Genomic DNA, 12,648 nt, shown 5'->3' with positions numbered 1-12,648 from the left:
CCAAAGTTGAAGAGCCCTCATGGAGAACACCTTGCCCTGCCAGCAGTTCCTTCCACTTTAAATCAAGAGACCCCCGTGGGGCAAGGGCAGAGAAGTGGTCTCTCAAATAGACAGGTCCCAGGCCATTTAGAACTTCATAGGTCACAACCAAAACCCAGGATGAACATGAACATGTGGCCACCTCCCATAACTATTATAATATAGTTCTCTCCCTCTCCCTCTCCCTCTCCCTCAGTTTGGTTGCCAATCTTTACAGGCAGTTGGGGCCTTGTGAAGTTTCACTTTCAAATAAAAATAAGTTTATTTACATATCTGTATAGCTTGGCTCAGAGCTAGGACAAGAACATGGCAAATTCCTTTGAGGTTTGCCCACCGATTCTTCTCAAGTGGCAGAACTTTAAAGAGAAACACCCTGTTTCCTCTCCAGCCCAGCTGTGGTACTCAACAAGCATTCACAAACCGCTGAACTGGTTTCAGGCTTTACTTAAACAGCTCACTTGGGAGCTATTTTAATGCTCCCAATTCAGTTTCTTAAGCTCAAGAAAACCTTTAAGCAATAAAGCACCATTGCTGACTGCAAAGTAGACTCAGATCTGACTGATGGCTTTCAGTGTATGCTGGGGTGCATGGATTCAGTATAGGAGCAGATTAGGCACCAGCCTTCACAATATGTCTTTTGGTCTCGCAGATACTGAGTTACTAGCCTGGGATTGGGCTTCTAGCTAGCTAAAGGAAGAATGGCTCTATGATTAAAGCACAAGAGAGAGGGTTCAGTTCAGTTCCCAGCTCTGTTCTAGATTTCCTGTGTGATGATGGGCACATCATGTAATTTGAATGTGTGTCTTTTCCCCCTCCGTAAAATCACAGAAATGTGGGGCTGTAAGGAACCTCCAGAGGTCATCTAATCCAGCCACCCATGCTGAGGCAGGGCTAAGTATACCTAGACCATCCCTGTTTGTCCAGTCTGTTCTCAAAAACCTGGGATGACTGGGATTCCATAACCACACTTGGAAGCCTATTCTAGTGCCTACCTATCCTTATAGTTAGGAAGCTTGTCCTAATATATAACTGAATCTCTCTTGCTGCAGAAAGAACAGGAGTACTTGTGGCACCTTAGAGACTAACAAATCTTGCTGCAGACTAAACCCATTGATTCTTGTCCTACCTTCAGTGGACATGGAGAACAATTGATCACCATCCTCTTTATAGCGACCCTTAACATATTTGAAGACTGTTATCAAATCCCCCTAATTTTTCTTTCTTTCAAGACTAAACATGCCCAGTTTTTTTAACCTTTCCTCATGGGTCAGGTTTTCTAAACTTTTTATCATTTTTGTTCTCCTCTGGACTTTTACCAGTTTGTCCACATCATTCTTAAAGTGTGCCAGACAGAACTGGACACATTACTTCAGCTGAGGCCTCACCAGTGCCGAATAGAGCAGGACAATTACCTCCCATGTTTTACATACAATACTCCTTTTAATACACCCCAGAATGATATTAGCCAACTGCATCACATTTTTAATCATATTCAGTTTGTGATCCACTATAATTCTAGATCTTTTTCCCCAGTACTACTGCCTAACTAATTATTCCCCACTTTGTAATTGTGCATTTGATTTTTCCTTCCTAAGTCTAGTACATTGCACTTGTCTTTATTGAATTCCATCTTGTTGATTTCAGAACAGGTCATCAATTTGTCAAGGTTGTTTTGAATTCTAATCCTATCCTCCATACGACTAGCACTCCTTCGCAACATGGTATCATCTGCAAATTTTATAAGCATACTCTTCACTCCATCAATGAAAATATTGAACAGTACAGACCCAGGACAGACCCCAGCAGAGCCTCACTAGATACGTTCCCCCAGTTTGACAGTAAACAATTAATAACTACGCTTTCAGTTTGGTTTTTCAACCAGTTTTGCATCCACTTTATAGTAATTTCATCTAGACCACATTTCCCTAATTCACGTATGGAATGTCAATAAGCCTTACTAAAATCAAGATATCACATCTACAGCTTCTCCCCCACCCCCTTCACGCGGCCAGTAAATGGGGGTAATAGTACTTCCTTTTTCTCACCCTTCAACATGTCTTGTCTATTTAAATTATAAACTGTTGGGAGCAGGGATTGTCTCTTGCTATGCCAAACACAAATAGGCCCTGATATTGATGGGGCCTCTAGGCACAACTTTAATGCAAATAGTAATAACAGCCACTTGAGGCACAACAGAAAGTCTAGGTGAGGAGGAAAGGAATGAAAGGTCAGATGTCTGAGAAGAGAAAAGCCAGGAGAGTTGCGGAAGTGGAAGCTGGAACTTAGAGAACAGTAAGTGTGTGTCCTTTTCTGCACTTACTGGATAAGAGAAGCCTTCTTTTTGCTTAAACTTGGACTGTAGCTTAAAATAGGCCTTTTATTTATTTGTCTGTTTAATGTATTATCTACTTGGCAAGGACTATTGCCGGAATAGATTTACTCTACCTTTTGATTACTTCTGTGGCAACCCGAGACCATGAATAAGTGTGCAAACAGCAACGTGAACTTAAATCAGAAGTTGACCCTACGAGCTGCTGAGCACACTCAGCTCCCATTGACTGCAGGCTGACTTTGCTGCTAAAGCTTGCCGTGATTTTAAACACATACGGGCCTGATTCTTATGTGTGCGAAGGGCATTTTTCATCGCCCCAGCAGTGGAAAGTTATTTTAGTGTGAAAGAAAATCAGGCTCATATTTGTTTTTAATAGCAGAGGGAAGGGTTAATGATTTGATTGTCTTTCCCTCTTTTTGTTGTTTCTTCTGTGCATGTCTCATTTATATAATGTCTGTTTGCAGGATCGTTATGTAAATAGCATGCTCTGATTACATAACTGGTGTTGTCATATATATGGCTTGTTAGTGATTTAAATAGGAGCATAACATAATCAAAAAATCTCAACTAGTCAAATCAAATTATTGCTTTAAATCCATATTCCAAATCTATGTAATGAAGATAACATTTGCATCACAGTTCCCCACATAAGGTACTACATACTAGCCACAGCTTCTGCATTTGTATATCTTAGTTTTGCAGGACTAGAAACAATCCTTAAAAGTCAGCCACATTGTCTTTCTATTTATAATCCTACACACTTAATGTATTTGTTGTCACTAGTTTTCTTTAGGTCACTTTTAGAAATATTTATTTCTATTTGTTTCCCTCTGTATTTGTATTTGTTACGGTTGTTAGTCTGGAAAAACAAATAATGTAATATAGCACACATGGAAAAAGTAAAAGCCTATGGATGAACATTTGCATAGAGAATACGAAAGATAAAATACACATAAACAAAAGAATATGAGATTCAGTACAACAGTGCTGTACAGTGATATGATCAAAGTGATTCCTCTGTGGAGAAAGAAGTGGTTCGGGACTATTTAGAAAAACTGGACGAGCACAAGTCCATGGGGCCGGATGCGCTGCATCTGAGGGTGCTAAAGGAGTAGCTGATGTGATTGCAGAGCCATTGGCCTTTATCTTTGAAAACTCATGGCGATCGGGGGAGGTCCCAGATGACTGGAAAAAGGCTAATGTAGTGCCCATCTTTAAAAAAGGGAAGAAGGAGGATCCGGGGAACTACAGGCCAGTCAGACTCACCTCAGTCCCTGGAAAAATCATGGAGCAGGTCCTCAAGGAATTAATTCTGAAGCACTTAGAGGAGAAGAAAGTGATCAGGAACAGTCAGCATGGATTCACCAAGGGCAAGTCATGCCTGACTAACCTAATTGCCTTCTATGAGGAGATAACTGGCTCTGTAGATGAGGGGAAAGTAGTGGATGTGTTATTCCTTGACTTTAGCAAAGCTTTTGATACAGTCTCCCACAGTATTCTTGCCAGCAAGTTAAAGAAGTATGGGCTGGATGAATGGACTATAAAGTGGATAGAAAGCTGGCTAGATCATCGGGCTCAACGGGTAGTGATCAACGGCTCCATGTCTAGTTGGCAGCTGGTTTCAAGTGGAGTGCCCCAGGGGTTGGTCCTGGGGCCGGTTTTGTTCAATATCTTCATTAATGATCTGGAGGATGGTGTGGACTGCACTCTCAGCAAGTTTGCAGATGACACTAAACTGGGAGGAGTGGTAGATACGCTGGAGGGTAGGGACAGGATACAGAGGGACCAAGACAAATTAGAGGATTGGGCCAAAAGAAACCTGATGGACAAGTGCAGAGTCCTGCACTTAGGACGGAAGAACCCCATCCACTGTTACAGACTAGGGACCGAATGGCTAGGAAGCAGTTCTGCAGAAAACGACCTAGGGGTTACAGTGGACGAAAAGCTGGATATGAGTCAACAGTGTGCCTTTGTTGCCAAGAAGGCTAATGGCATTCTGGGCTGTATAAGTAGGGGCATTGCCAGCAGATCGAGGGACGTGATCATTCCCCTCTATTCGACATTGGTGATGCCTTATCTGGAGTACAGTGTCCAGTTTTGGGCCCCACACTACAAGAAGGATGTGGAAAAATTGGAAAGAGTCCAGCGGAGGGCAACAAAAAATGATTAGGGGGCTGGAGCACATGACTTATGAGGAGAGGCTGAGGGAACTGGAATTGTTTAATCTGCAGAAGAGAAGAAAGAGGGGGGATTTGATAGCTGCTTTCAACTACCTGAAAGGGGGTTCCAAAGAGGATGGATCTAGACTGTTCTCAGTGGTACTGGATGACAGAACAAGGAGTAATGGTCTCAAGTTGCAGTTGGGGAGGTTTAGGTTGGATATTTGGAAAAACTTTTTCACTAGGAGGGTGGTGAAGCACTGGAATGGGTTACCTAGGGAGGTGGTGGAATCTTCTTCCTTAGAGGTTTTTAAGGTCAGGCTTGACAAAGCCCTGGCTGGGATGATTTAGTTGGGAATTGGTCCTGCTTTGAGTAGGGGATTGGACTAGATGACCTCCTGAGGTCCCTTCCAACCCTGAGAGTCTATGATTCTATGATTCAAAGCCGACCCAAGAAGATCAAAAAATATTATCAGAGAGACAAGATGGGTGAGGTAATATCATTTATTGGACCAACTTCTGTTGGTGTAAGGGACAAGCTTTTGAGCTACACAGCAGAGCTCTTCTTCAGGTCTGGAAGAGGTACTCAGGGTATGTCTGCACAGCAAAGAAAAACCTATGGAAGTCTGGTGCCAGCCAACTTGGGCTCACTCAGGAGGCTCAGGCTGCAGGTCTGTTTCACTGTTAGTGTAGACTTCTGGCTAGGGGACTGAGAGGAGCAGGCAGTGGGGCCGGGGGGTGGAGAGGAGCCCTTGGCCAGCCGGCGGGCACGCCGAGAGGAGCAAGTGGTGGGCAAGGGAAGCCAGTGGGGTCTCGGGGAGCAGTGCAAGTGGAGCAGGCCGGGGACCCTTCTGAGCATGGGCCCGGCTCCATGGTGCCACTGGAGCTATTGTAAACCTGGCACTGAAAGAGTGATCGCTTTCTGAAAAGTGTCCATCCACAGGTGATAGAGTGTTTTTGTCTTTTATCATCTTTCTGTGTGAGTTCAGTCAAGAGCGTTGTGGTTGTATGATTTCACCCACATTGTTATTCTTGGCGTATTTGGTGCACTGAATGAGGTACACCACATGTTGTGAGAGGCATGTGCAAGACCCATGGCTCTTGAAAGGTGTGTTGTGGGGGGTATTGATCATCATAGCAATGGCAATATGTCTTCAATAAAAACTATTCAGTATGGATTCATATAAGATAATATTTCCTTATATAAATAAAATCCTTTATAATCTTCTCATTTTATTTGCAAGTAGTCTGCAACCATATATTCTACATGCAATAGTTCAATTGTACCTCTTAAAATAGTTTAGTAAATTTCTATAATACTCAATAAATGTCAGTGCAACTGGAATCTCCATGTGACCACATGGTTTTCCATCTCCTTAGATATTTGAAATCACTGGAAAATCTCAAGTGAACCATTACTGGCACTAACTGGAGAAATTCTCCCAGAAAAGGTTGGAGTCTCTTGAACAGAATTATATCTAGATGAAAAAAATTCAGTTAAAAATTACCTTGAGACCCTTTTATTGTACTCTTTACTCTGTGTTGTGGTTTCATAATGTTTGATATACAGGACAAGCACTCTGAATGATACACATCTAAACAGTGTTTCACTACCACTCAATGAAAGGGCACTCATGATAAGGCTTACTAAATTCCAGATCAGTCAGTTTTTTGCTATTAGATTTATGAAAAGAGTTAAGCACAAATAATTTGTGTACTTGTACAGTACTTTCTTAAATCCCAAACCCTATGAGTATAAAATCTAAAATGTACACTGGATATATTTTTGTTAAAACTATCGGTGTGTATCTCCTTGTCTCTCTGTGCCTTTCAGAACTGGGGATGTCATGCTTTAATTCCTCTGATTTGAATTCATTCACACTACCTCTTTTACAGACTTTTGGAGACCCTGTGTAGTGAATCATTAGCATGATTATTATTTCAGCCCTAGTAAAATTGCACATCAACACTTAGCAAATGGGGGGAAATTACATTATCCATTCGGAATAATTTCCTACTATAATATAAATGTTACCCAGGACATGTCTTTGAAATGGATACTGATTCTTTAAATTCTTTCCTGTCTGTTTCAGGAAATAGTGAGATCCTGTTGATAATGAAGTACAATGTGTCTAAAGTTCACTTCTAAATACTTAGCTCTTTGCTGTAAAAGTCATCTGCATTCCCTTTATAATTCTGAACCACCAGAGATCTGCCTAATCTTGGAGATCTGATCCAATATCATTCAGAAAAATCCTTGATAATAATTCCACCATTCAGATCAGTGAAAGCACTAAAGCCTTACTGCTTGTATCTTCTTAAAAAATATCCTGAGGCTGGGGAATAAGACCTTGGCTTATGAGTTTGGAGATTTAGCTGTTTGCAAATAAAATGATTATTACTATTATTATTCAAGTTCTTAATCAACACAAGCAAATGGCATCTATTTGTTATCATCCTTTCTACAGAAGACAAAGGCTCCAGTCCCTATGGTGCTGACTGCTGGCCCCAAGTGGTTGCTGGATGTGACTTGGCAGGGAGTAGAAGACAACAAAAACAACTGTATCGTGTACAGCAAAGGTAAACACAAGCTGATTTTCTTCTGCTTTCTTTGCAAGGAATTAATAACAGCATTGAAACATACCCATTGCATAAGAGAAAGCAAATTGGAGCAGTGTATGTTTCCCTTGTCTTGTATATAAGTATTTCTTATTCCCCTACTTCACATCTTAAATGAAATTGTTTTGCTGTCTTTAATAATAAAACCACCATGTTCTGTCTAATAATATTAAATGCTTTTGAAGCAGAGAGTCACCACTACTCAGGTATATGCCAGATATAAAATATCATGCTCATTTCACCTTCAGAGTCTAGGCCTCATGGGAAATATTAGATCCATATTGTGTGTATACTCTCTAAGTGAGTTCTCCCTGGCTTTTTACATGTCATATCAACACGCATTGCTCCATGGCATATTATACTGCAGACTGTTACGTGAAATCTTGTATGCAGTGTAGAAGTAGCTGTGTGAATCCCAGGATATTAGAGAGACAAGGTAGGTGAGGTAATATCTTTTAATGGACCAACTTCTGTTGGTGAAAGATACAAGCTTTAGAGCCACACACAGCTCTTCTTTAGGTCTGGGAAAGGTCTTGAACAAGAGCTCTATGTGGCTTGAAAGCTTTCCTCTCCCACCAACAGAAGTTGGTCCAGTAAAAGATATTACCATTAAAACCATTACATGGATTAAGAATTCATGTCTGCATGATCATAGAAAATAACAGCAGCTAGCTTGCAGGGTCATTGCCTTTGTCATTCCAGAGTGTGACATCAAAATATGTTGAGGTTATTTTTGGTAAATTTTCTGTACCAAGATAGAGTATCATGATGTCATATCGTAATGCGTGGATGAACTGGAATGCGTACCACTGCCCTCTTTGGGATGGAATGTCAGGCCTGCTCAAGTGAGTGTGACTGCTTTGCAGCCGCACAAAAATGATTGAAGTAGGCTTGGCAGAAATCATGTTTATATATATATAAAATTTCAACAGATAAATCAATGTTTATTTTTAAGCATTTTTTCTAGTTTTATCAATTAAATTTTCACAGTTGTGCAAAATAATGGGGTTTAAGCATTTTTTTTCAATTTTTATCAATTTAAATGTTCATATTTGTGGGAAATCAATGTGCGGATCAGACAATAATAATTTAATGACAGTAGTTGTTAAGATTCAAAAAGTTAAAGCTTTATAACTGCTAAAACACAACAAAAACCATAAACTGTCAACATCAGACGTCAAAATATGCAAAGTAAATATACTGAAATCAACCTCTATTAAGTTATCAAGCAGCATTTTTCTTACTTTGCCTATATGTACATTTCAGTTACTATTGAGGGAATTATTTTTGTGTTGGTTTGTGTGTGTACGGTGAAATCAGTATTTACTGACACTTGCCAATAAAAATCTAAGCCTGCCAGGCCCAGATATGTGTATTATTATTCCCATACGTAATATCTATTTTAGCTCAAGATGTAAAGACTTTTGGAGCAAAAGGCTCTGAGTTCAATCCACAATGCCGGGTGTGTGATATAGTCAGCAACCATGATACATGATGTCTCCATGTGCAACCATGGATATGTTACAGCATTATAGGAAAGCAGCACATGGCATGGGAACAACCCATCAGCTGTTGCTGTTTTTGGCTTTCCCAAGCAAGATCCGGTTGCAAAACTATGATTCTCTATCCTTGTGTTCAACTCCCCAGTCTCAGTGCTTTGTGAATACTTCAGAACTTGTACTGCTCTTGTTTAATTTCTTTTAGGTTTTATGTCTAACCAAATAAACCTACTGAGATCAAAGATTTGTTTACTGCGACAACCTAGTGACCATTTCAGCATCCAGGCAAATAAGCACCCATATCAATATATTAACATACAAAACACTAATCATAACATCAAAGACTCCTAAAAACTTACTAGAAACAATTACAACTTGTTCCTATAATCATTGCAATTTATATACTTATAAGAGGATTGCTTTCAAACTGCCACGAGCCTTTGAAAGTTGAAACGCTGAAAACAGGGAATTAGCATGTTCAAAATGAGTTGCACACCAGGGTCTTACAAATTCTTTCTGTTATAATTACAAAACACCAATATATTAATTCTGTAACCTGCAGTACCTGAAATACCACGGACATGGGCCCAAATCTAGAAGGGGATCCAGTCATGCTTCCTTAGGAGCATTGCGATGAACTCCCCAAGTGGGAAAATTTGTGAAGTATTGTGTGTGTGGTATGGCAGAGCTTCTTATGCATTCAAACTGCAGTTTATTTTGAATAGTGTTAAACCTGCTTCGTGGACAAACTTTTTATTGTAGAAACTTTCTGTTATAGTAGGAATTTTCTTTCACTTCTACATATCTTCTGAAAATTCCCATAAGACAGTGTCTTGTCAAGTACATAAGCCTGTATTATTATTATAATACTTAGTACATATACAATACTTTACAAGTATTAACTAATTGATTAAACAGATACATTACTATCTACATGAACACATCTATAATAATATGGAGGGGTTTTGGAATAAGGTAAACTAGACTATGAATAAGAAAATAGCTAATCATTCAAGGTTTGAAGGCAATGATATTTAGTATCCTTTCAGGTCATGTGTGCATTAGCATTAAGACTAATGGTGAAAGCAAAAAGTGTCCAATTAATACAGTTTAAGCAACTACACTTTTTTGCAGTCCATTTACATTTCTCTTATTTTTGTATAATGTGAACTTAGTTTAAAAGACAAGAGAAGACTATTTTAAAACTATATTTAAATCCAAAAATGTCCTGTTTTATTTGTTTTAATGATCACTTAGAAACCACAAAAGATAAACTATTCAGTGGTTTAAGAACTCTCCAATACATAATAATAGAAATTTTAAACCAGATTTTAGGAATTGTGCTTTATATAGACTTGCAAATGTGTTCTTTCAAACAATACAGGTTGAATGATTCAAAATACAGCTGCTATTGAAACAGACCAAGATGGTATTTATGCATGAACTGTATGTTCATAGCAACTTAGTGTACTTGAGAAGCAGCCATGCCTAACACAGGATTATGCAAAAATTTAGGAGAGCTATAAAATTGGATCTATGAATACATCCACAAAGTAAGAAAGGGCTGAGGTATTATCTAGAAATCCTCTGTTAGGAATTTAAGCAAATTAAATGGGACTGAAAATAAGAGAATAGAAACAATATGCAAAATTCAGTTGCACAGACTGCAATGCACACTCACATACACACATTTTTAGGTGCATTACTTAAACCATTCTCACTTTCATATGGAATGTATGGATACTATATGTTTAGTGGCATTGTTAAAACAGGGTGCCTGTACAAATATTTAGCTGTGAGAATTATAAAATCATAAGGCGATTAAGTTAGCTAGTTGTGAGATTCCAATATTGCTTTTTAAATGACTTCAGGATATAGGAGGTGCTAAGGTTATTATCTGTTATCAGGAATACAGTGGAATTGTACGACTGGATAATAACTAAACAACTGACACAATGTAAAATTACATTATCAGTGTGTTAAAACAAAATTGCGCCCTAAAGGAGTCTACATGCCAGCTCAGAGCTGCAGTGTAATTATGCTTAACTCTGATAATTAAAATACAACGGAGATCAACAGAATCATTTTCATTAAGAAAATTATTAATGATGGTGGTATAACAGTAATTGATTGCAGAGCACCACAGGATAACTCCATGCAGTAAAACCAACATGTTTAATATATGTCTAAGGCTGCTTGACTATGTTGCATAAGACTGAGGGTGTTTAAAGTTCAAATAGGAGCTGTGGAGCATGTTTGTATTGGAAACCAAAGATCATAAAATGGCTGCTTTTAAAACTTCAATTCGGATTCAGATTGCCATGTTCTTCAGGAATGGTTTGAGGTCAGGAATACTGGCCGACTGGCCTTAGAGCTACTGAAAAAGAGCCATCTACTGGCCCAGTTGTACAGCAACAACAACTCAAATATTTCTTGAGCCTTCTGTCATTTCATTTCATGTTATGCATTGGTTGTTTTTACATTTATGTTAGTGATTTACTGATGTTATTTCATTCTCTGTCTGGCCTTACTGAGTAGTTTATGCCCTTAGTTATTACTAAGAGGATGCAGCAGAAAAAAACATTTGTTCTTACCCCATTGGTATTCAAAAATTATTAATGATTTGTTTGTAAATAATTCTACAGAGTGATATTGTTAATTGCCCCAGTAGTGTTTGATATGTGGTATTAAACACCGTGAAAACCTGTATTCCTCCACAAGTGAAACTGCAATCACTGCTAGCTGAGAGTCTAAAACAAAATACAAAATCCCAGTTAGAAAGGATGTTGCCTTAGGGTAAGAACTAATAATGCTTCATTTTATTTTTGTAAATACAAAAATGGAAAAGAAAAAAAATCTATTGAGGAATGATTCACCACATATCTAAGGCTTGGATTCTTGTTGTTCAAACAGATGTTACTATTAAAAGCTGCCCCAAAACGTCTATTCTCTGATCATAATGGTGAACAAGTCTGCTAGGGTAGATTTACAGGATGAGATTAGTTAAAATGACAGATACCCACACTGAAATTGTGCCATGTAGCAAATTTATAAATAGGCAATGTTAAAAAAATAGTATAGGCTAGGGGACAGAATTGGGTACCAGACTCTCATGAGTTCTAATCTCAGCGCTGCTAATGACTTGCTGTGTGCCCTTGGGCAAGTCTCTTAACCTTTATGTGTCTTAGTCTGTAAATAATACCTCTATACCGACCTCACTAGTGTGCTGTGGGAGTTAATTAGCTAGTTAGCTAATATGTATACAATGCTTTGAAGATATACAACTGTTGTAAAAGGGCTAAGTTACTCTGCCATACAGAACTGAATATTCTTTTTAGTTAACTTTTCTTGTTTAAAGAAAATTTAGTCTATTTTACCTTTGTAGTAAAGGCCACTTTACAATAGGAGGGATTTTAATTTTTTTCTGTAGTGACGTAGGATTACTTTTCTGTAGTTGTTCTGTGAAATTCTTGATACCATATCTTTCTCCAGCAAGTGAGTTCTCCAGTAGCAAATGCATTTCGCAATTTCAGCTAATACAATGCTAAATTGCTGTACCGACACATAGCATCAGAACCCTAATGAGGTATAGGTCAAATATTCTTAGGATATGAGTGTATTTTGTTATGGGTCAAAGGGGATTTTTTTAGTAGGCCAAAGGTTAACTTGGAGCATATACTTCAGAATTCTAGATGTTCTTTCACATATTATTAAATGCATATTTTGTTTAAATCCCTATGTGTATAAATATATACTGTTATGTTCCGTGTAGACAATCAGAATGCAGTATCTGTAGAGAGAATGTTAGTCCCCATGGACAGCCTCTATTCGGTAAACATGCCTTCTGTGATGTTACAGATTTCTTAGGGTACGTCTTCGCTACCCGCCATATCGGCGGGTAGCAATGGATTTATCCAGGATCGATATATCGCGTCTCGTTAAGACGCGACATATCGATCCCCGAACGCGCTCACCGTCGACTCCGGGACTCCACCAGAGC

The 12,648-nt window shown here is 38.8% G+C and overlaps 1 protein-coding gene across 4 annotated transcripts in view; it reads left to right on the top strand.

Moving 5' to 3' along the window:
- Positions 1-12,648, top strand: part of ZFPM2 (zinc finger protein, FOG family member 2) — a 444,680-nt gene that overhangs the window by 304,389 nt on the left and 127,643 nt on the right. For all 4 annotated transcript variants that reach the window (XM_054020229.1, XM_054020228.1, XM_054020227.1 and 1 more), the window contains one exon: positions 6,999-7,110. In XM_054020229.1, coding sequence (XP_053876204.1) covers positions 6,999-7,110 — 112 coding nt within the window. The remainder of the gene's footprint in view (positions 1-6,998; positions 7,111-12,648) is intronic.

The sequence above is a fragment of the Malaclemys terrapin genome, chromosome 2, assembly GCF_027887155.1.
Source record: "Malaclemys terrapin pileata isolate rMalTer1 chromosome 2, rMalTer1.hap1, whole genome shotgun sequence".
NCBI lineage: Eukaryota > Metazoa > Chordata > Testudines > Emydidae > Malaclemys > Malaclemys terrapin.
Note: the sequence above shows the minus strand (reverse complement) of the source record. Positions and strands in the feature narration are given on the sequence as shown.